The 24,486-nt window shown below is 37.0% G+C and overlaps 2 protein-coding genes across 2 annotated transcripts in view; both read left to right on the top strand.

Annotated features, from left to right (window-relative positions):
* Positions 1-8,309: 8,309 nt before the first annotated feature.
* The window catches only part of LOC102748372 (phospholipid-transporting ATPase ABCA3-like), a gene marked incomplete at its 5' end in the record, with an annotated part of 211,336 nt that continues 195,159 nt past the window's right edge, over positions 8,310-24,486 (top strand). Inside the window, 3 exons of the mRNA XM_081818872.1 lie at positions 8,310-8,490; positions 9,190-9,368; positions 10,131-10,265. Of these exons, the coding sequence (XP_081674998.1) occupies positions 8,310-8,490; positions 9,190-9,368; positions 10,131-10,265 (495 nt within the window). The remainder of the gene's footprint in view (positions 8,491-9,189; positions 9,369-10,130; positions 10,266-24,486) is intronic.
* The window catches only part of LOC102748681 (phospholipid-transporting ATPase ABCA3-like), a 59,500-nt gene continuing 49,681 nt past the window's right edge, over positions 14,668-24,486 (top strand). The window contains exons 1-3 of the mRNA XM_081819182.1: positions 14,668-14,787; positions 18,274-18,403; positions 20,180-20,285. Coding sequence (XP_081675308.1) covers positions 14,668-14,787; positions 18,274-18,403; positions 20,180-20,285 — 356 coding nt within the window. The remainder of the gene's footprint in view (positions 14,788-18,273; positions 18,404-20,179; positions 20,286-24,486) is intronic.

Genomic DNA, 24,486 nt, shown 5'->3' with positions numbered 1-24,486 from the left:
AAAAGTGCACAAATCAGAAGTGTATGTATTTTAATCCATCCAGGGTACTGTAACAAAAATATCATAAACTATATAGCTTATAAAGCAAGAGAAATTTATTTCTCTCAGTTCTGCAACCTGGAAAGTCCAAGAGCAAGGTGCCAGCAGATTCAGAATGTCTGTTGAGAATGCACTCTGTGGTTCATAGATGGCACCTCATTCATTACTGTCTCCTCATGTGACAGAAGAAATGTGAGCTCTCTGGGGTGTCCTTTATAAGGGCACTAATCTGATTCATGAGTGCTTAGCCCTCATCACCTAATATCTCTCAGGGGCCCCACCTCAAAGTGCCATCACACTGGGGACAAGGTTTTCTATTTAGGAATTTTGAGGAGACACTAACATTCAAATTATTGTAGTAGAGTTGAATGGGTTATCATGAAGAAAGTATGCCCTTTTTATCGTGACCCCTGTAAGAAATAAAACACTGCCAACACTCTAGAAGATGGCTTGTGTACCCCTCAAAACATTTTCCCCAAAGTATACACCAACCTGATTTCTAATATTATGAGCTAGTTTTGTCTGCCTTGAACTTGATAAATGGAATCATGCACTGTATTATGTTGTGTCTGTGTGGTTCTTTCAGCTAAATATGTAGCTGTTGTTCATTTATATTCATTGAGTTATATGAGTTTTACGATTCCATAATATGACTATCACAATTTATCTATTTTCCTTTAGTGTTTGGAGTTTGGGTATTATAAGTAATTCTTCTATGAATATTTTATACATTTTTTTTGCTGAATGTTAGATTATACATATTTAACTTTATTATATAGTGCCAGAGTTTGCCAACAAAATTTTATCAATTTTCACTTCCATTAGCAATGTATGAAAATTCTGTTTGCTCTACATTTCACCAAAATTTTTTCTAATTTTATCTAATTTTCTAATTATTTTTTAATTGTATGGGAGTATATTGGCCTCAAAAATGTAGAGATCTTTCACTTTTCATTGTTTTAATTGTACAAATCTTTCACCTCCTTGGTTAAGTTTACTCCTAAGTATTTTACTCTTTTTTTAAAAGATTTTATTTATTTGAGAGAGAGAGAGAGCATGAGCAGGGTGAGGGCAGAGGGAGAGGCAGACTCCCTGCTGAGCAGGGAGCCCCATGTGGGACTCGATCCTGGGACTCCTGGATCATGACCTGAGCTGAAGGCAGACGCTTAACTGACGGAGCCACCCAGACACCCCATATTTTACTCGTTTTGATGCTCTTATAAGTGGAATTGTTTTCCTAATTTCCATTTTAGATTGTTCATTGGTAGTGTATAGAAGTTCAACTGATTTTTGTGTATTGACTTTGTATTCTCCTACTTTGATGAGTCATTTATTAATTCTTTTTTATGTGTGGAATCTGGTTTGCATGTAAGATTGTCTCATCTGCTTGGATGCCTTATATATATCTAATTTTTTCTGAATTGTCCTTTTCCCATTGTGTATTTTTTACTTTTTTGTCATAAATTAATTGGCCATATATGTGTGAGTTTATCTCTGTGCTCTCTATTCTGTTGCATTGCTCTGTTGTCTGTTTTAATGACAGTACTGTACTGTTTTGATTACTATAGATTTGTAATATAGTTTGAAATCAGGAAGTAGAATGCTTCCAGCTTTTTTCTTCTTTCTGAAGATTGCTTTGCCTATTTGGGGTCTTTTGTGGTTCCTTATAAATTTTAGGATTGTTGGGCGCCTGGGTGGCTCAGTCGGTAAGCGTCTGCCTTCGGCTCAGGTCATGATCCCAGAGTCCTGGGATCGAGCCCCACATCGGGCTCCCTGCTCAGCGGGGAGCCTGCTTCTCCCTCTCCCACTCCCCCTGCTTGTGTTCCCTATCTCGCTGTGTCTCTGTCAAATAAGTAAATAAAATCTTTAAAAAAAAAAAAAAAAAAAAAAAAAAAATTTTAGGATTGTTCTATTTCTGTGAAAAATGACATTGGAATTTTGATGAGGATTGCATTGAATCTGTCTATTGCTTTGGGTAGTATGGACATTTTACCAATATTAATTTTTCCAATCCACAAGCATGGTATATCTGTTTGTTTGTTTGTGTTGTTTTCAGTTTCTTTCTTCAGTATCTTAGAATTTTCAGTGTACAGGTCTTTGAGTTCCTTGGTTAAATTTCTTCCCATGTATCTTATTCTTTTTGATGCATTTGTAAATGGATTGTTTTTTTAATTTCTCTTTCTAATAGTTCTTTATTAGTGAGTAGGAATGCAACAGATTTTCATATTTTGGTTTTGTATTCTCCAGCTTTACTGACATTGTTGATTAGTTCTAAGAGTTTTTTTGGTGGAATTGTTAATGTGTCCTATGTATAATATCATGTCATATGCAAATTTGATTTGCATCCATTCTTTCTTTCTTGCCCAATTGCTGTGGCTAGAACTTCCAATAGTATGTTGAATTAATGGGTTATTAATGGGGTGTCTTTCCTACAGTTAGGTTTCCTTTACTTTCTTTCAACAGTGTTTTGGTTTTCAGTGTAGAAATCTTACACTTTTTTTTTTTAACATTTATGTATTTATTTTAGAGAGAGCAGTGGGAGGGGCAGGGGGAGATAGAGAATCCTGAAGCAGACTCCCCACTGAGCAGGGAGCTGGATGTGGGACACAGTCCCCAAGGTCCCCAAGATCATGACCTGAGCTGAAACCAAGAGTTGGCCACCCAACAGACTGGGCCACTCAGGCCCCCAGAAATCTTACACTTCTTTTGTTAAAAGTACTTTGTCATTTTTGTTGGTGATTAAAACTTGCTAAGAAAGTCTGGTTGTAGCATTGATTGCTAGGAACCATTTATCCCTATTTCTGTCCCCTGTGCATAATAAAGTGGACCTGTGCCCATTTTTAAGAACTTTGGAAAGTATGCAAATTCCAAAATCCTCACATTCATTCATTTGTCCTTTCAACAAACATTTATTAAACTCTTTGTATGGGCCAGGCAGATACAGATAGGCAAACATAGTCTCTGCCCTAAGAAGAGCTTAAAGTTACAGAATTTAATATTGGTACATCAGTAAAATTCAATAGAAATATTTAAAATAGCCTGTGAAGACTCATACCACTCATTTGAGTCTTCTTATTGGTTTTCTACATTATATGCTTAGCTAAACTTTTTTGATGCTCTTTTGTTAACACTCAAAATAAAATATTTCTTTAAAGAATATAGTTCATAAAGATTATTTCTAAAACTGAATTTTCCCCCTTATTTTTTATCATAGTTTTAGTGTTTGCTTCTATCTTTTATAATTTAATTAAAATATATTTACATTTTTTAATACCTCCTAGAAGGCATAATAAAAAGAAAGGGAATATTAATCTAAGCAGTTTATAGTTTTATTTAAGGGTTTTTATACCTTAAAATATCAGGTAAATTATTGGTGAGATCATCTCTAGGCTTATAAGCATCATAGTACTGCCACACACTAGCTGAATAATTTTAATCAAATCATTGATCTCCTCTTCCATAAATCGGGCATGATAATTCTTATTTAACCAATTTTGATTGTGGTAGAAATAAATTAGGTAATCTTTGTGAATGCATTTTATATAACTATATTGTTTTACATGATGTTTGGTTTGTGTTAACTCTCCCACAGGAGTATCTGCTCATGATAGGACTCAGTAATTGGATGTTCTGGGCTGCCTATTTCTTCACATACCTCTCTTTGTATTCAGTTATCATCCTTTTGATGTGCATGATTTTCTTTGCCAAGGCAAGTGTCTATTTCACTGTAGTATGCTATAGCTAAACTTCGAGAGGAAAAACATATAACATGGTATGGGCCTAATGGATTCAAGTTGTCAGGAAGTGAACACATGCCTATTGTTGACTCCAATCTGGAAATTCAGGGGCTGCTTAGTCTCTCAGCAAACTAAACTTTAAGTTTAGATGTGTGGACCTTTTGTAGTTAATGAATTGTTTATTCATCTCCCTGAGGTTTGTCATTAGTTTCACTAGGACTATTAAAATATTTAAAGATGTTTCATTTCTCCTCTGTTGTTTTACTGTGATGCCATTTAGAGTATGGCTCAACTGGCTTCCTGATTCTTTTATTAGATAGAACCTGTGCCAGTCATCCAATACAGTGACCCATCTCTTGTCTTCGTCTTTTTGCTGTGTTTTGCCATCGCCACAATATTCTTCAGCTTTATGGTTAGCACGTTCTTCAATAAAGGTGAGTCTAAAACTCCTGGGGAAGATAATTAGGGACTCAGTGGGGATTATATTCAGAGGCTTCTGTGACCTTCATTTGCCATCTCATCTGTGGCCTCTCTTTATATTCTAACTAAAAAGACAAGTATTGTAAGTACATGAAATGATAAGAAAGGGAATGAAGGGAGCAGTGAAAATTAATATATAGTATACACGTGAAAAAAGGATAAAAACGAAAATAAGGTCATATTTGAGGATTCTTTTTAACCTTTATCTGCTGCTATGCATATGGTATCTATTTAACCATCCAGCAGGAATGGTAATGATTGAGATGGCTTCTGTATATTCTAGTGGAGGGAATAAAGTCTGTCAGTATCTGATGATGATCTGCAGTATGTCAAGAGAAAGAAAACAACAAAATTGCTTGCCTGAAAGAAAGGGTCCATGTACTTCATTAATAGATCTTTATTGTGTGTTTGCTGTGTATTTGAAATACAGTGTCTGTCCCATAGAGCTGTCATTGACCTTGTGGACATGCATATCATATGCACAAAAAAATTATTTGATAGGACATGCAGAGAGCAATGAAAATTTATGAACCAGTATACCTAGGAAAAAAGGATTAAAATACTCCCACTTCATATTGAGATAAACCTACGAATGCTTCTTATAGAGGTTAGTTTTTAAACATTTTTGAAAGACTGGAAGATTGGAATGGGAAGTCAAGTCAATGGATGCAAGTATCTAAAAGTCATTCATTGAGCTGGCCCGGTATCTAATAAACAAAGGCAAGCAAAAATTGTTTTCTTGCTTTTTGAGGGCTAACATGCCAATAGCAGTCATGACCAGTAACTCTATTTCATTATATTTTTATTTTTCTCAGTACATTATCATGAGTATTGTTAGTTAATGGGTCCTTACAAGTCACATGATCACATGTACAACCTATAAGCAGCCAAAACAAACAAATAAAACCAACCAACCCAGGAGGTAAAGAAAAGTGGTGTGTCAATGTAAGGCAGAATGTGATAATATACCAAAGAGAAAAATGAGATAGTTAGAAAACAGATACTGTCATTTCCTGTTTCTGGAATTATGGCAGACTAGATGTTTAGAACATTTTTGTATGTGTCTTTAGTTTATATGTGTTAGACTTTCACTATGGTACATATGTAGAAAAGGAGTTGCTGGGTCATAGGGTTTGTAAATGTCCAACCTGACTACCTGTGTCCAACACTTCAAAGTGGTTCTGTGCATTTACAGCCCTACTGGAAGAAAATGAGAATTCCTATTATTCCATACCCCTGCCAAAATTTACTACATCAAACTCTAATTTGTGCCATACTGGAGATATGAAATCCTATCTTATGGCAGTTCAGACCTGCATTTTCTCACTTACTGATGAAGCTGAGTGTTATTAATATTAATATGGGTCATGTGTTTCCTTTTCTGTAAAATCTGTTTGTGCATTCTTATCTATTATGATTATTGATTTGCAGGAGTTATTTATATGTTCCTGCTACCTACCTTTTGTTAGTTGCAAATGTGTTGCAAAACTTGTCCCAGTTTGGAGCTCTCAGCTTTTATTTATGGTGTCTTTTAATAGTTACTAATTTTAATGTAATCAATCTTTTCCTTTACCAATCTTTTCCTTCATAGTTTGTGATATTAAATATTTCAGTGAAAAAAATTCTGTACTCCAAAGTCATAAAATTATCTTCCTGTGTTCTTTTGTGTGTGGTATGATGTAGCGAATTGATTGTTCTCCCAAGTGCATAGGCAACATGTGATAAACAGTTCACCTTTTCCTCACTACTCTGCAGTACCTGCTCTGCTGTATGTCAAGTTCCCATTCATGTGTGCATTTCTTTGGAGGCAGTCCTTTCACTGAAAGAGAAATTAAGAAAATAACCCCGTTTACACTTGCACCAGAAATAATAAAATGCCTAGGAATAAATTTAACCACAGAGGTGAAGGACCTACATTCTGAAAACTATAAAACATTGATGAAAGAAATTAAAGAGGAGACACCATAGCACATACGCTCCCCAATGTCTATCACCCAGCCACCCCATCCCTCCCACCCCCCACCACTCCAGCAACCCTCAGTTTGTTTCCTGAGATTAAGAATTCCTCATATCAGTGAGGTCATATGATACATGTCTTTCTCTGATTGGATGTCCTCTTTTTCTGTATCTCTATCTCTCTGGGAATTTCAGTGCAGTATTCTAATTATTTCTTCTTTGAATATCTGCTAGAAGTTGCTGAAAAAGCACTGGGAAGGATTTTAATTATTGATTCAATTTCTTTTATGACCTTAGGCATTCAGGTTTTCTAGTTCTTTCATTTTTGGTAAGTTGTATTTTCTTTAACTTATATTTTTAGTTTTGAAATTTATTGGTGCAGTATCATTAATTTAATATGGTTTCTTATGTTTTTAATGTCTTTGCCAGTGGCTGTCATGATATATACTCTTTTACTCCTTATACTGGTAATTTGTGCCTTCTCTTTTTTTTCTTGATCAGTTTCACAACAGGTTAGTTAGCAGTATTAGTCTCTACAGAGAATAAGCTTTTGGCTTTGTTGATCCTCTTACCGTTCCATAAACTTTGTATTTATTGCCATTTTTTAAAACTTGTGATAGTGTATGTTTGTCTTATTTCTTTTAATAAATAAATTTAAGGCTAGTCATTTCCTTTTTAATACTGGTTTGACTGCATGACACAAATTTTGATAAATAAGCTTTTTCCTGTTGTTACATTAAAATGTTTTATAATTTTCCTTATAATTTTCTTCTTTAATTATTCAAAGATGTGTATCTTAAATTTCTCAACATCCTGGGTTTTCATGGATATCTTCTGGTTATTGATTGCCAGTTTAATATAATTCCTTTGAAATTTGTTAGGATTTACTTTATGACCTAGTCAATGTCCAGTTTTTTAAAAATCGGTATTCCAAATATGTTTGAAAAAAATGTATATTTTGGGGTGCCTGGGTGGCCCAGATGGTTAGGCGTCTGCCTTTGGCTCAGGTCATGATCCCAGGGTCCTGGGATCGAGCCCCGCGTCGGGCTTTTCCAAGCTCGGCGGGAAGCCTGCTTCTCCTTCTTCTACTCCCCCTGCTTGTGTTCCTGCTCTCGCTATCTCTCTGTCAAATAAATGAATTAAAAAATCTTTAAAAAAAAAGGTATATTTTGAGGTTGTTTGGGATAGTTGACATGTATTTTCATTAGGCCAAGTTTGTTAATTCTGAGAAAGATGGTTAAAATTTCCACTATGATTATACATTTGTATATTCTAGAACTTCTATTATTTTTTGCATATATTTATTTTGATGCTATTTTATCAGGTGTATCTAATATATTGTCTTTGTTATCTTTTATTTGTCCCCTCTCATTCTCTTTATAATTTTAATTTTAAAAAAGAATACACATTGATGAGTATATAAAACATAAGTGTTCTAGGTGGTGAATATGGAATGTAGAGTGAGAGAAAGAGGGAAAGGAAGAATCATTCCTAATAGTGGAATAATACGTTGTACTTTATAATATACCATTTTTATTTAGATGCTGAATTTTAACTCCTGATGATGTTAATTGGTTTATTAACAGGAATTTTCTTTTTAGTGTTTCATCAGAGTCACATTTTTGGAACTTTTCATATTCCAAACCATATCTGCTTTTGAGACCAACTTTATGTTTCTGTTTATTCAAGTATCCTTCTTTTCCCCCAGTATCATGACATAGACTGAATCTCATAGTATCTGGAAATACAATCTAGATATTTTCTGATTATGTCAATAATAGTCAATAATAGTATTTACATTTATAATTTTTATGTAAATTTCCATTAAGAGCTATAATATTTATAGTTACTACATTATAGAATGATAAATTCCAGAAAAAACAGTTACTGAAATGTTTAATTTCAGCCTCTTATGTATTCAAAAAATACTTTTGTGCACCTATAAAGTGCCACTCATTGTATAATGGTAAGCAAATGGTGAACACAACAAATCTCTATTCTCACTGTGCTTATTTTATTACACTCTTCCAGTAACACAGATATTTGTAGTTTAGGTTTCTGCATGTTGCTTAAATTGACCTTATAATTTCCTTCTTATTTCCAGCACATTTTGCTGTTTCTGTTGGAGGTTTCATTTATTTTGCTACCTACTTTCCACTTGTTACAGTCTCTACAAACTTTGCACAAATGACATTCTCCCAGAAGCTGGCTTCCTGTCTCAGCTCAAATATAGCAATGGGGCTGGGAACTAAATTCCTAGTCACGGCAGAAATGGAGAGTGAGTATTTACCTTATAAATTTGACCATATTCTCATAAGATATTCACAGTTTTAAAATTGATTAATATTGTTAAACTGTCCTTCAAAAAATGATACTACTTCATACCACCACCTGTCGTACATGAGCGCTTCCACATTCTCTCCATAAATTTACTAAAGTCTGTTAGTAGCTTTCCCTGCTCATTTGGAGTTCCTGGCTGCTGTTTAGTGCTAGGACTGGAAGCAAAACAGGTCTGCTTTTAGTGACTTTTAGTCTTCCTTTTTTCATCAGTGCAATATCTACACAAAAATTCTTCTAGTCTTCTCTTCTATAGATAGCATTTATCCCTGCTTTTCAATGATTATGGTTTTCTAAAATTATATTTTCCAGTGAACATTTAGCATGAGGAGGGGCAGAGAAGGAGTCAGTGTCTTAACCCATAGGTTTGCTTATTTTTCTTAAAGTTTATATTCCTGACTTAGTATATTTTGTTTTTGTTTCACTCATAACTGATTGTTTCTGGCATGCTAGGAAGCATCTTACATGATTGCTTGCTCAGATGTCCTAAATTCTAATGGTATAAGAAAGTAACTGACTATAACAGGAATCTCTGTAGAATATTAACACCTTTTTTCTTCACTCTTTAATTATGATGCAGATGGATAACTGTTTTAGTGTCAGTTGGCACCTAAATTAAATGTCAACTGTTATCTCTTAGAAATTGGAATTAAATGGAGTAACATCTTCTCACCACCCAAAATGGAGAACTTTGACTTTGCCCATGTACTGGGAATGTTTTTATTTGATGCTTTCTTATATGGCCTTGTGGCCTGGTATATAGAAGCTGTCTTTCCAGGAGAGTATGGTGTGCCCAAGCCATGGAACTTTTTCTTGCTGGTGAGTTCTAATGCCTCTGTTACTGAGAGAGGCCACAGTCCTTATGAACATATATTGTAATTTCTGTAAAAGCCACCATGAGCTAATTTTGCACTGTCTGTAATTGATCCAATAGTTCGGGTGAAAGAATCATTTTAATGACTCTGCCCATTCATTGGCCTTTTCCTAATACATTTTAAAGCACCCAGTATATATAACCATAAATAATCTGTAGATGATGGCCTGTAACTCCAAACTTTAAAAACTCACAGTTACAGGCAAGTATTTCATAAACAATTAAACTCGGGCATAAAGAAATTAATATAGTATGGGTCTTTGGGTGGTAAAAGAAGAGGTTTAGGTATGTCCCCTATCTGGGCACTCACCACCTGTTTTATATCCTTGTTTAGCACAGATGTCTTAGAGTCAGAGCCATAGCATGATGGGAATCATGTATATCTTGCCCTCCTTTTTCAGTCTTGTTTTTATTGGCTTATGTATTGGTAAGAGAAGATATGACAAGGAGTGATACAATCATTTTTGCTATGACCTCATTTTGGAGCAGTTTTCATTTGTTCCTCTTGGACAGTTATGATTTTAATAGAATAGTCTGCTTTTATGCCTTGGGGATTCAAATTAAGCCACTTAGCTCCAAAATTTAATCCCAAGAAATTTTCAGCAATCCATCTCAGTACAAAAGGTAACAGGCTAAAGTATTTTCTGTTGCATCATTTTTCAATCCCATTGTAGTGATTTCACTTTTATTCCCCCCCCCTTTTTTAGCGCTCTCATTGGTTTGGGGAAACACCTGAGGGAAAAAAGGAAACAAGGCAATTTTATGAAACAAATGAAAGCAAGTATTTTGAAGCAGAGCCTACTAATTTGGTGGCAGGTATCCAAATCAAACATTTGTGCAAGGTATTGTTTCACAAATTTTTTTCTTCTTGATGGGACTGAAATTTAGTTTATAGTTCATGACTATTACTAGAGATACCAAGAAAAAGATCACATTCTAATAAAAAGTCGTGGCCATCCTGTTTACTTCCTTTGAGAAAAATCAAAATTAAAATTTTTCAGTATGTAATAAAAAGTCACACCTTTCTCCTTCCTCCAGAATAGATTCAGGTTTTCTATAAACTATATGGTGTCTTCCACAAATGCCCTCATTTTAAAAAGTAGAGTCTATTGGAGATGAATAATTTGAACGTATGAACATTAATTTCTGTTCGCAAATGTTTTGCATTTATCTGTTATGTAATCTCTTCTCTGTCAAGGAATTCATCAAGGGAGGACTTTTGAATCTCTTAATTTATCTGCACCAACTCTAGGCATGTAGTATTCAGGTAACCTATACGTTGGCTGGCATTGCCTCTCAAAGGTCTACCTAAGCTTGGTTTGAGCTCCTAACCCCGAGCCTTGGGAAACCCAGAGCCCCCCCTGCAAACACATTTTGGAGATGTGTATATAACCATCAACAAAACAAAACAGCCTACTGAATGGGATAAGATATTTGCAAATGATATATCTGCTAAGGGGTTAATACCCAAAATATGTAAAAAAAAATCATACAACCCAACACCAAAAAAAGAAATAATCTGATTTAAAAATGGGCAGAGGACCTGAATAGACATTTTTCCAAAGAAGATGGCCAACAGACACATGAAGAGATGCTCAACGTCACTGATCATCAGGGAAATGCAAATCAAAACCACAATGAGATATCACCTCACACATGTCAGAATGGCTAAAATAAAAAACACAAGAAACAACAGTGTTGGCAAGGATGTGGAGAAAAAGGAACCCTCATGTACTGTTGGTGGGAATGTAAATTGGTACATCCACTGTGGAAAACAGTATGGAGGCTCCTCAAAAAATTAAAAGAATTATCATATGATCCAATAATTCCACTATTGGGTATTTACCCAGGGAAAATGAACACACTAACTCAAAAAGATGTATGTACCTCAGTGTTTATTGCAACATTATTTACTACAGCCAAAATGTGGAAGCAACGTAAGTGCCCATCAGTAGATGAATGGATAAGGAAAATGGGTGTGTGTGTGTGTGTATAATGGGATATTACACAGTCATAAAAAAGGATGAGATTGTGCCATTTGACACAACATGGGTGGACCTAGAATGTATTATGCTACATAAAATAAGTCAGACTAAGACAAATATCATGTGATTCCGCTGATAAATGGAGGCTAAAAAGTGAATAAACAAGAAGTAGAACCAGAACTGTAAATACAGAGAATTGATGGTTCTAGAGAGCAGCAGGATGGGAGTTTGGGGAAAATGGGTGAAGATGAAAGAAAGAGACAGGCCTCCAGTTATGGCATGAGTAAGTCAGGGGAGTAAAAAGCAGAGCATAAGGAATATAGTCAATGATGTCATAATAGTGATGTAATGGAGCAGATGGTAGCTATACTTGTGGTGAACATAGCATAATGTATAAATTAAGTTGTACATCTGAAACTAATGTAACATTGTGTGTCAAATATAACCAAAACTAAAAATATTGAGTAAAACCCTTGTTTTAGATGGAGGAATATCTAAGGTGGTGCCTCAGGGTGCCGTTCAGTCAAACAGTAGGGACAGTAACAACTTAGGGCATTATTTGTCAGGAACCTCAACAGAAGCCAAAGGTAAAGAAGGACCATCTCAAATATATTTGTAGGGGTGGCTTTTGTGGTCTGATTGAGCAAAATTTAAATAAAATTGTGCTATAAGAAATACCCCCAACTTCTTTAAAAGGACTGAAATAGTAAAAAATGAATAGAGGCCTTTGAACTGCCAAACACCTACAAATAGAAAGCAGGCTAGAATAAAACAGCTGCGGCCATGGGATGCTTTTCATGGTGAAGGAAGGATGATTGAGAAGTCAGAGTCGAGAATAGAAAGTAGAGTCAAGAACCTTGGAGAATTATTCTCTGGTCTTGAGTCCTAATCAGAGAACTGCCAACAATGCCAAATAGTAGATTTCAGAATTTCATTTGACTGCTTTATGCTTCTTGCCTTCCACTTATTTCACTGAAAGTATGTGTAGTGGTTAATTTATGCATATCCCACTAGTTTGTGTTAGGTTTGTGAGGATCCTGAGTGGAAGATGGTAGATTTCAAGTCCCTTTGGATCACAGGTCTTCTGTTCTAGAGTAATTGTACTCTAAGAGGTAATCTCTAGAAACTAGACCACAAGAGGCTCATTGACACCTGGACCTGATTTAGATGACAAGACCCTGGACTTTGAGCTGATGCTATAAGTAGTTGAGACATTTGTAGCACTGAGAGCAGGTGAAGGTGTTTTTATGTGAGAACAAAATGAGTCATTGGAGGCAGAGGGTGGACTATGTTGCTGGCAGCCTTCATGATGGCCCCCAGGGATCCTCACTGATATTCATATTTTTGTACAGTCCCCTTCTGCAGTGAATAGGCTGGCCTTGTAACCTGTATAATACTGTGCAAGTGAAGTATGGGACTTCCAAGGCTGGATCATAGAAGTCATTATGGCTTTAGGCTTGGTTGTGAATTGCTTGCTCTGAAGATAGCAGCATGCCATTCACGCTGCTCATATGGATAAGAACTGAATCTTCCCCAAACAATCAGTATGAACTTGAGTAGGCCTGCTTGGAAGTGGATACCCTGATCTTGATCAGGTCTTCAGATGACTTTAGCCCAGGTTGTCACTTGATTGCAGCCTCAGAAAGACCCTGAACCAGTTTCACCCAATTAATCTGCTACATGACCATGCTTTTGCGGGTGGGCTCAGTCAAAGCAATAAGAAATATACTAGTGAGAGGAACACCAGCATCACTAATAAGGGCTGGCAGTAGGAGATACCTTAACAGAAATGGACTCACTAGTAGCAGTGGAGGTAACATGAGTCCAACGTAACAGGATAGGTGGTGACACAGGCAGGAACAATTTTTCTAATAAAGTGTCAAGTATGGAGTGGCAGTCTGGGACACCTGGTCCACAAATGATGGTTAACAGAACATAGCTCTCTTGAGGCAAGATAGGAGGATAGCTAGGAGGATATTGCCCAACCTGTACTACCAGAAGAAATAAAAGTTGTATCATCAGGAGCTAAGACAGCACCCGATATATAAATTCATGGTGGTCTCCACAGTTTCCAGTGTTCAGAGCTCACACTCATTGACTGAAGGAGGGTCTGGATTGGCTAGGTAGAAGTGCTCTGCAACATCACAGCAAATGTACATGATAATGAATACCCAAGTCCTACAAAGGGACTTCTAGCAATTTACTTGGGTAACCATACTTGGAGATCCAAAGTACCATCCCGATCCTATTGTTAGAGTGAGGCTGTGTGCAGGCTAGGTAATAAATGTAATCTTGGCTTTTGATGACTTACAGTAGGTACCCTGGGACTACAGTGCCATCTAGTGGACATTTCTATAGTTGCCAAATGTATAATTAGAAATGACATACCTGACGATGTAAACCCTTATCTTGACTCCTTGGCCTCTGGGGAAGAGCTATCCTACTAGAAAAGCCAGGGGGAATCCTTTGAATCTTACTACTCCCACTGGCCAAGATGGTAAATCGAAGGCAATATCACATTCTTGGGAAAGTGGCATAGATGCAAGCAGCATGAGTAGCAATTCCCCTTAACCCCATTTAACTCTCCACTCTGGTCCTCGGAAACCTGCAGAATGACAGTGGATCTACCACAAATTCAAATAGTTCACCGATTTGCTGCTTTTGTGTCAAGTGTGGTAATTTTCACTTGTGGTAGATTAACACAGCCTGAGAACATGATATAGGGCCACTGATCTGGCAAATTCATTTTTCCTGTACCATCAAAATGGGGATCAGAGATCTTTGTACTCATTTGAATGGACAGCAACAGTATATATTTTAGTATATGTGCTGCCGAAGCGAGCACAGCAACAGTATATATTTATTTGTCCAGGGTTATAGGCTCTTCAGCTCTCTGTCCTAATATAATCTGAAGGGAACTGGATTAGCTATACATTTTGCAGATCATCACTCTGGCCCACTATATTGATAATTGGATCAGATAAGCAAGAAATGGCAAGTTTCTTGGAGGCCTTGGTCAGACATGTATTCTCAGGAGGGGACAGATAAAGCCTATAAAGATTCAGAGGCTCACTACATTAGTAAAATTTTTAGGAGTTAGTGATTTGGTATCTGCCAGTAATTCTTTCAGAAGTAAAGGATAATTTAGTGTATTTTATGCCTCCCACCATGAAAAAGGAAAATAGTGGCTGCTGGCTACTTCAGGTTTTGAAGCCAATATATTCTGTACCTGAGAATACTGTTTTTACTCCTATACCAAATGACACCAAAAACTGCCAACTTTGAGTGGAGTCTGGAGCAGGAAAGGACACTGCAGCAGGCCCAGGATGTAGTAGAAGCACTCCTGCTGCTTGGTCATCCCAAGTCAGCAGACTTTATGGTATTTGTGGGTGTCATACTGGGAAAGCATATCATGTTGATTTTATGGTAAGCCTCAATGGGCATCTAGTGTTCTGGATCAAGGCCATGCCATCAGCAATTGAAAGAGAGAATTATATTTTTCAAAAAACAGTTCTGGCATGCTGTTGAGCCTTGGTAGAGATGAAGCAACTGATCATGGGATACCAAATAACTGTGTCCAGAAATGGCCATCATGAGCTGGGTTCCATCATGAGCTGAACCATCATATCAGTAGGGAGAGGCAAGACCAACAGCTACCCATCATAAGATGGAAGTGATATATCAAAGATTGAACATGAGCAGAATCAGTGGACATCAGCAATCTTTGTGAGCAGGGGATCTAAATCTTGATGTCATCCATGACTATTACTTCAGTACTTCTCCCTCAGTTCACACACGTGGCCATACTGAGATCTCATATTAACCAACTCACACAGGAGGAAAAAGTTCCGAGTTTGCTTCACAGGTAGCTCAGCTTGGTACATGGGTGAAGGGAGCTACACTGGAGCCCCAAATAGGAATAACCTTGAAAGACAAAAGGGGAAAGAAATCCTCCTAAAGGACAGAACTTCAGGCTATTTTCCCAGTCCTCCACTTTGTGTCACAGGATTGACCCGAAACCACTGAACTGGGCAGTGGTGAATGATCTGGCAAATTAAGGGCCTACAGTGAGAAAGACTAGAATATTAGGGACAAGAAATTCTAGGGTAGAGGCACATGGATGGAACTATAGGAATGAGAACAAAGTGGGAAGATCTTTGTAATGCATGTTAACATCCACCAGAGACCACATATCACAGAAGAAGTACTAAATAACCATGTAGACAAATTGACTCAGGTGACATTAGCCAGCCTCTGCCATCAGTAATCATACAAGTGGTACAGGAATAGAAATCTGTAGTGGCAGGAGTATAAGAAAAACTGATTAAAGTTGGAGTGCAGAAAGCAAAGAGAAAGAATGACATGAAATGAATTTGGTGGTATAGTCATAGTATAAACCATGCAGGGGGCCTTGAAGGCCATGATAAAGCTTGGATTCCATTTTTTTAATATTAGGAAATAATTATTGGCCTTTATTATTTTTTCTCCCAAGTTTTTATTAAATTCCAGTTGGTTAACATACAGTGTAACAGTTTCAGGTGTAGAATTTAGTGATTCATCACTTAACATAGAACACCCAGTGCACATAACAACAAGTGCCCTCCTTAATATCCATCACCCATTTAACCTATCCCCCCACCTACCTCCCCTCCTGTGACCATGTTTGTTCTCTATAGTTTGTATTTGCCTATTTGCCTGCCTATTTGCATTTTTAAATAGCTTGTTTCTTATTTGCCTCTCATTTTCCCTCCTGTATTCATTTGTTTCTTAAATTCCACATATGAGTGAAATCGTATGGTATTTGTCTTTCTCTGACTGGCCACTTTCCTGAGCATTACTTTCTAGCTCCATCCACATCATTGCCTCACACCAGTCAGAATGGCTAAAATTAACACAGGAAACAACAGGTGTTGGTGAGGATGTGGAGAAAGGGGAGCCCTCTTACACTGTTGGTGGGAATGCAAATGCGTGCAGTCACTCTGGAAGACAATATAGAGGTTCCTCAGAAAGTTAAAAATAGAACTACCCTGGGGCGCCTGGGTGGCTCAGTTGGTTAAGCGACTGCCTTCGGCTCAGGTCATGATCCTGGAGTCCCGGGATCGAGTCCCGCATCGGGCTCCCTGCTTGGCGGGGAGTCTGCTTCTCCCTCTGATCCTCCCCCTCTCATGCTCTCTGTCTCCCATTCTCTCTCTCAGATAAATAAATAAAAAATCTTTAAAAAAAAAAACAGAACTACCCTATGATCCACCAATTGCCCGCCTAGGTATTTACCCAAAGAATATAAAAATACTAATCTGAAGGGATACATGCACCCTAAATTATGGAAGGAACCGAAATGTACATCAACCAATATTGACCTTTATTAAGTAGAGAGACATGATCTAATTTATTTTTCTATGAGAACACTCTGACTGCTGTGAGGATTATGAGTGGAAGAAAGAAGACAAATTGGAGGCTTTTATAATAGCTTGGCTAAAATGTGGCAGTGTGGACTAGTCTTGTGGAGATAGAAGTATAGAGATTCAGAATATATCTGGGGTTAGAGCTGAAAAGATTTGCTCTCTGGTTGGATATAAATTTGAAGGAAAAGAAGGAAACTAAAGTAGTTGGTTTTGTGCCTTGAGCAATGGATGGTTGGTGGAGAAATTTATGGATATTGGAGACATTGGGGGAGAATTTGAGGTTTGTTTGGTTAGTTGGTTTTAAAGTGAAACTTTGAGAAATTAAGAGCTTCATTTTGGATGTAAAACTTTACATACTTATGTAAGTAGAGATTTCAAATAAGCAGTTCATGAGCCTGATGCTTTGGTCTAGGGAAAAGAGAGGATGAGGACACCTAGGGAGAAAACATTTATTGCCATTTGGAGTAAAAGAGAAATAGCTTTTTTTGTTACACAAAATGTTTTGCTTTATTCACCATCAGTGGGTTATACTGGAAGGAATATATGTTTAAAGTCTGAATGAAATGGGCTTGAATCCCAACTTCTTTATTTAGATACTGTAAAGTATTTTTACTTCATTTTCATTAAAAATTTAACCAAAATCTTTTTATTAGTTACATAGTGCCTGTGTCTCCTCCAGATAAGCAAATGTTTATATATCATCTCTCCTCAAAGGCATCTATTTTTCCTTAAATTTAAGGCTAATTGGTTGCCTGGAAAAGTCACTTCTCTGATGAGTTCAAAGAAAATTTATTATTTTTTAGATTATTTAAACAAGTTTCTTGTTTTCTAGAGTGAGAGTGATGCTCTTTCCATATTTTTGCATCTTTTTAAAAAGAATTTTATTTATTTATTTGAGAGAGTGTGTGAGCAGAAGAGGGAGAGAGAATGTGAAGCAGACTCTGCGCCCAATGCACAGGGCTTGATCTCATGACCAGGAGATCATGACCTGAGGTGAAACCAAGAGTTGGATGCTTAACCAACTGAGCCACTCAGGCACCCCTCCATATTTTTGCATCTTAAGCAGGAGCACTGCTAAACTACACATAAGAAATTTGAGATGCCTATAAAACATCTATATTTTAGATGTTCTATCCAGGTTTTCTATTGGCAGTTCTCCAAACCAGGACAAATGCATGGACTGAAGAAGATTATGGCATTATCAGCTTTAAGATATTAATTGAATCAAGGCCTGAATGGATATTACTGAGGGGATGTTTATAGATTTACTGTGAAATTTTACAGCTCATGTTATACCTTCAGATATTTTTTTCCCAATCATATTTTTATCCTTCTTAATTTTGGATTTTTTCCCCCATGAGATTGATTATGTGGTATGGTTTCTTGTATAGATACTTGATATGAGTGCTTGTCTTTCCAAAGTAATAGTGATAAAGTTAATATTTGTGGGTTTTCCTCAACAGGAATTCCGAGTGCAAAATACTACCAAGATAGCTGTAAAAGACTTGTCTTTGAATTTATATGTGGGGCAGATCACTGTTCTTCTAGGACCCAATGGGGCAGGAAAATCCACTACTCTATCTATTCTCTCAGGTAAGTGTATATATCTGTCCAGAGTATCCTCACATAGACACTGTAGATCAAGCCTACAGACTTTTGTGTATTCTTTTGATATTTACAATTTAGCCAGTTCAGTGATACATAGAATTGTTCAGTAATCTTTCTTTTTAAATTGTAAATAATTTCATGTGAGAGATAGCAGATAACAGGTTTTACAAAGATTTTACAAAGTGACCATTATAAATATGCTCAAAGAACTAAAGGAAACCATGATTAAAGAAGTAATGGAATGTATGAAAACAGTATCAAATAGAAAATATCAATGAAAAGATAGAAATTATAAAAAGAAGAACCAGGTAGGAATTCTGGAGTTGAAAAGTATAATAACCAAAGTGAAAAATTCATTAAAGGGGCTCAACAGTAGATTTCGTGAATTGTCACAAGAGAACACTGGTGAACTTGAAGATAGATTGATAGAGATTATAAAATGTGAATAAAACAAAGGAGAAAGAATGAAGGAAAATTAAGTTTCATAGCAATTTTTGATACCTTTAAATGCACCAGCATTCATGTATTGGCATGTAGGAGAGGAGAAAGAGAACAAAGCCAAAAAGGTATTCTACAAAATAATGGCTGAAAACATTAATCTACACATTCAAGAAGCTCCACAAACTTCAAATAGGATAAATGTGAAGAGATCATCACCCATAAATATTACAGTAAAAATTATTAAGGAGAAAATCTTGAAAGCAGGAAGCCAAAAATAGTTTGTCACATTCATTTGCACCCCAATAGGACCAGAAGCTGACTTCTAATTAGAAACAATGGGGGCCAGAAAGCAACGGGATGATATTTAATAAAAAGTGTTGAAAATTTGAAATGATCAGTTACTAGTAATGAAATTGAATCAGTAATGAAAAAGCTGCCAATGACCAAAGTCCCGGAACAGATGTCTTCACGGGTGAATTTTATCAAACATTTAAAAGATTTAATGCTCATTCTTCTCAAAGTATTCCAAAAAATAGAAGGGGAAGGAAAACTTCCAAATTCATTCTACAAGGTCAGCATTACCCTGATACCAAATCAAGCACCCTGCATAAAACTACAGGTCAATATTTCTGATGAACATATATGTAAATCTTCTCAACAAAATGTTAGCAAAACAAATTCAACAATATATTAAAAGGATTCATCATGACCATGTTGGATTTATGCCACAGATGCAAGTGTGGTTCAATATTGGCAAATCAATCAATGTGGTACATCACATTAACAAGAGGAAGGATAAAAACCGTATGATCATCTCAGTAGATGCAGAAAAAAAAAAAAACATTTGACAAAATACAACATCCATTCTTGATTAAAAACTCTCAAGGTATGTTTGGAGGGAACTCCAAAAGTATGTTTGGAGGGAACATATTTCAATATAATTAAGGCCATATATGATAAACCTACAGCTAAAATCATACTCAATGGTGAAAAGCTGAAATCTTTTCTTCTAAGATCAGGAACAAGACAAAGATGTTTACTCCCACCACTTTCATTCATCATAATAGTAGAAAGTCCTAGTCACAGCAAACAGACAAGAAAAAGAAATAAAAGGCATTTAAATTGGTAAGGAAGACAATACTGTCACTATTTGCAGATGACATGATATATGTAGAAAACTCTAAAGACACCACCAAAAAACTATTAGAACTAATAAATGAATTCCATTAAGTTGTATAACACAAAATTAATATGCAGGGGTAGTTTGGGAAGATGGCAGAGTAGGAGGACCCTGAGCTTATCCCATTCCATGTTTACTAGATATCATCCATATCCAAATAAGTAAACTGGAGAGTGATCCAAAGACTAGCAGTAAAAACTCTACAACTAAATATACACAAGAAACTGCATCTGAAAGATTAGGAAGGTCAGAAAGGCAGAGGGAGGCTGCCTTCAGGAGGGAGGGAGTTGTACACAGAAAGGGCAGAGAAATGGATCTTCGCATTGGAGCTCACATGGGGAAGACTGATCCCCATATTTTGGCTTTGAAAATCAGAGGAGCTCAATTCTGTGAATTTGTATAACCAGTAGAACTTAGAGCCTGGAGTTTTAAAAGTCAGCTGATTTGGCACTGGGCAAGCAGGGAAGGCTGGTGATAGCTGGGTCCTTGCCCTTGAAGAACCAGCAGCCTGCACAGACAGGCAACATAAAAACAGCAGTTTACACAATGCCAGGGGCAAATGGGAGACAAATCTGTTCATAGTGATATCAGAGCATGTTTGGGGACTTCTCCAAAACTGAGGGAGCTGGCAGGCATCATTTCCCCCTTTCTCACTCCCACCCCCCAATTCCCTGGTCCCAGCATAAACACAGGGCCATCAGCAGGCAGCAGGACTGCACATACACTTGCTACCTAATGTGCTAGTAGTGCACAATGCCCATGAGTTCTCCTGAGGACTCACCCACTTTAAGCCTGCTAGCCTCAGTCCTGGGCTCAGGACAAATTTTGTTAAAGCCACACATGCACCCTGTCCTGCCATTGTGTGCCCTGCACGTCTGATGTGCTGCACCCAGCCATCCTTGTGCACAAAGCCCAGTCTCTGGCCCTCGGCCACTGCAGCACTTCAGGGGATCCATCATAAGACTAGAGGCCCAGAGCAAATTTGCTAACACTCCCAAGTTCCCCAGCAGGTACACCCCTTCAGAGCTGTCCTGTCTGGGGGTGCCTGGGTGGCTCAGTCAGTTAAGCATCTTCCTTCGGCTCAGGTCATGATCCCAGAGTCCTGGGATCAAGCCCCAAGTCAAACTCCCTGCTCAGCGAGGAGTCTGCTTCTCCCTCTCCTTCTGCCCTGCTGACTTTCTCTCTCTCTCTCTCAAATAAATAAATAAAATCTTAAAAAAAAAAAAAAAAGAGCTGGCCTGCCTGGATCCCACTAACACCACAGAGAACAAGCATTCCCACAAAAGTTGGAGAGTCACTGCAGATGACTTCACTGAGAGGAAACTTGACTCAAACACAACAGCAGGGCATAAACAACACACATTTCTAAAGTGCCAATCTCTGGTGAACAGGGGATGCCGTACTGCAGGGCACTCCAGGACCTCTTCTTCATAAAGTCACTACTTTCAAGAGCTGAAGACATAGCTGACTTTCCTAATACACAGAAACAGACACAGGCACACAAAATGAGGAGACAGAGAAACTTATCCCAAATGTAAAAACAGGACAAGGCCACAGCCAGAGATCTAAGCAAAACAGATAAAAATAACATGCCTGATAAAGAATTTAAAGCAGTGATCATAAGGATACTCAGTGGAATAGAGAAAAGAATGGAAGACATGAGTGAGACCCTTAACACAGAAGTAAGGAACAACATAACAGAGATAAAGGGCTCAATAAACAAAATGAGAAACATGCTTGATGGAATGAATTGCAAGATGGGAGAAGTAGAAGAATGAATTAGTGACCTAGAAGGCAGAGTAGTAGTAGACTTAGGGAACTCCGACTCCATCAAATGTAATAACATTCATATCATAGGAGTCCCAGAAGAAGAGAGAGAAAAGGGGACATATAATTTATTTGAAGAAATAATAACTAAAAACATCCCTATCTTGGGAAGAAAACATATCCAGATCCAGGAGGCACATAGAACCCCCATCAAAATCAACAAAAGCAGATCCACACTAAGATATTAATTAAAATTGGCCAAATATAGTAATAAAGAAAAAAATTTAAAAGCAGCAAGACAAAAGGAAACTGTAACTTACAAGGGAAATCCCATAAGACTAGCAGGAGATTTTTCAGCAGAAACTTTGCAAACTAGAAGAGTGCTGACTGGGAAAAATCTGCAGTCAAGAATACTTCTACCCAGCAAGGCTATCATTCAGAATAGAAGGAGAGATAAAAAGATTCCCAGACACACAAAAAACTAAAGAAGTTCATGACCACTAAACCCACCCAGCAGGAAATATTAAAGGGGACTTTAAAGAGTGGAAAGGAAAGACCAAAAATGATAGTATAAAGGTAGGAAACACAAAAGCAGTAAAAATGAATATTTCTATTAAAAATCAGTCAAGGAACTCACAAAATAAAATGATATAGAATATAACAACATATACCTAAAACATGGGGAGGAGAGGAAAAAAGAATGGGTTCAAATTTGGACAGTCATCAACTTAATGTAAATTGCTATATGCAGAAGTGGTTATATACAAGCCTAATGGTAACCATATATCAAAAACCACTCATAAATGTGCAAAGAATAAAGAGAAAGAAATCCATATGTATATCACTGAAAAAATCAGCAAAACACGAAAGAGAGACAGCCTGAATGGGAGAATATATTTGCAAATGATATATCCAATAAGGGGTTAATATCCAGAATATGAAAAGAACTCCTACAACTCAACACCAAAAAAAGGAAACAATCTGATTAAAAAATGGGTAGAGGACCTAAATATATATTTTTCCAAAGACATATAGATGGCCAATAGACATATGAAAAGATGCTCAAGGGACACCTGGGTGTCTCAGTCAGCTAAGCATCTGCCTTCAGCTCAGGTCATGATCACAGGGTCCTGGGATTGAGCCCCATGTTGGATTCCCTGCTCAGCAGGGAGTCTTCTTCTCCCACTGCTCCTCATCCCACTCTCATGCTCTCTCTCTAAAATAAATAAAATCTTTTTAAAAAAAAAAGATGCTCAACATCAGTTATTATCAGGTAAATGCAAATCAAAACCACAATGAGATATCACTGCACACCAGTCAGAATGGTTAGTGTCAAAAGGACAAGAAATAACACGTGTTGGGGAGAATGTGGGGAAAGGGAACCCTCATGCATTATTGGTGGGAATGTAAATTGGTGCAGCCACTGTGGAAAATAGTATGGAATTTCCTCAAAAAATTAAAAACAAATACCATATGATCCAGTAATTTCACTACTGGGAATTTACCCAAAGAAAATGAAAACAGTAATTCTAAAAGATACATGTATCTCTACATTTATTGCGGCATTATTTACAACAACTAAGAAATAGAAGCAACCCTTGTGTCCATCAACACATGAATGGATAAGGAAGATGTGATATATGTATATATAGTGTATATATATGTAGTGTATATATGTATGTGGTATATATATGTGGTGTATGTATGTATGTGGTGTATATATATGTGGGGGGGTGTGTGTATTGTCATTTGCAACAACATGGATATAACTAGAGAGTATTGTGCTAAGTGAAATAGAGAAAAGCAAATACTTTATGATTTCACTCATATGTTGACTTGAAGAAACAAAAACAAAGAAACACTCTAAATACAGAGAACAAAATGGTGGTTGCCAGAGAGAAGGTAGGTGGGGGGGGGATGGGCAAAATCAGTGATGGGGATTAACAGGTACTAACTTCCAGTTACAAAAAAAAATTTTTTTAAAGAGCGAAGTGCTGAAAGAAAAAACTGTCAGCTGAGAGTCTCATCTCTAGGTATCAGAAATTAACATGAAATAACACATTCCCAGATAAACAAACCTGACAGAATTCATTCCTAACAGACCTACCTTAAAAAAGTTCTTTGGGCTAAAAGCAGTAAGCTGAGATGGAAATCTGAACATATGCGTGTGCACAAACACACACACGCACAAATACACATATAACACAGATGACATATCAAAGTTAATTATGTTCACCACGACCAAGTGGGATTTATTCCTGGGCTGCAAGGTTGGTTCAACATCCACAAATCAATGTGATACAATACATTAATAAAAGAAAGAACAAGAACCAAATGATCCTCTCAATAGATGCAGAAAAATTCATTTGACAAAGTACAGCATCCTTTCTTGATTAAAACTCTTCACAGTGTAGGGATAGAGGGTACATACCTCAATATCATAAAAGCCATCTATGAAAAACCCACAGCGAATATCATTCTCAATGGGGAAAAACTGAGAGCTTTCCCCCTAAGGTCAGGAACATGGCAGGGATGTCCACTATCACCACTGCTATTTAACATAGTACTAGAAGTCCTAGCCTCAGCAATCAGACAACAAAAAGAAATAAAAGGCATCCAAATCAGCAAAGAAGAAGTCAAACTCTCACTCTTTGCAGATGATATGATACTTTATGTGGAA

Source organism: Leptonychotes weddellii, chromosome 5 (assembly GCF_054177405.1).
Source record: "Leptonychotes weddellii isolate Sample4059 chromosome 5, ASM5417740v2, whole genome shotgun sequence".
Taxonomy (NCBI): Eukaryota; Metazoa; Chordata; class Mammalia; order Carnivora; family Phocidae; genus Leptonychotes; species Leptonychotes weddellii.
This window is presented reverse-complemented; position numbering and strand designations above follow the sequence as displayed.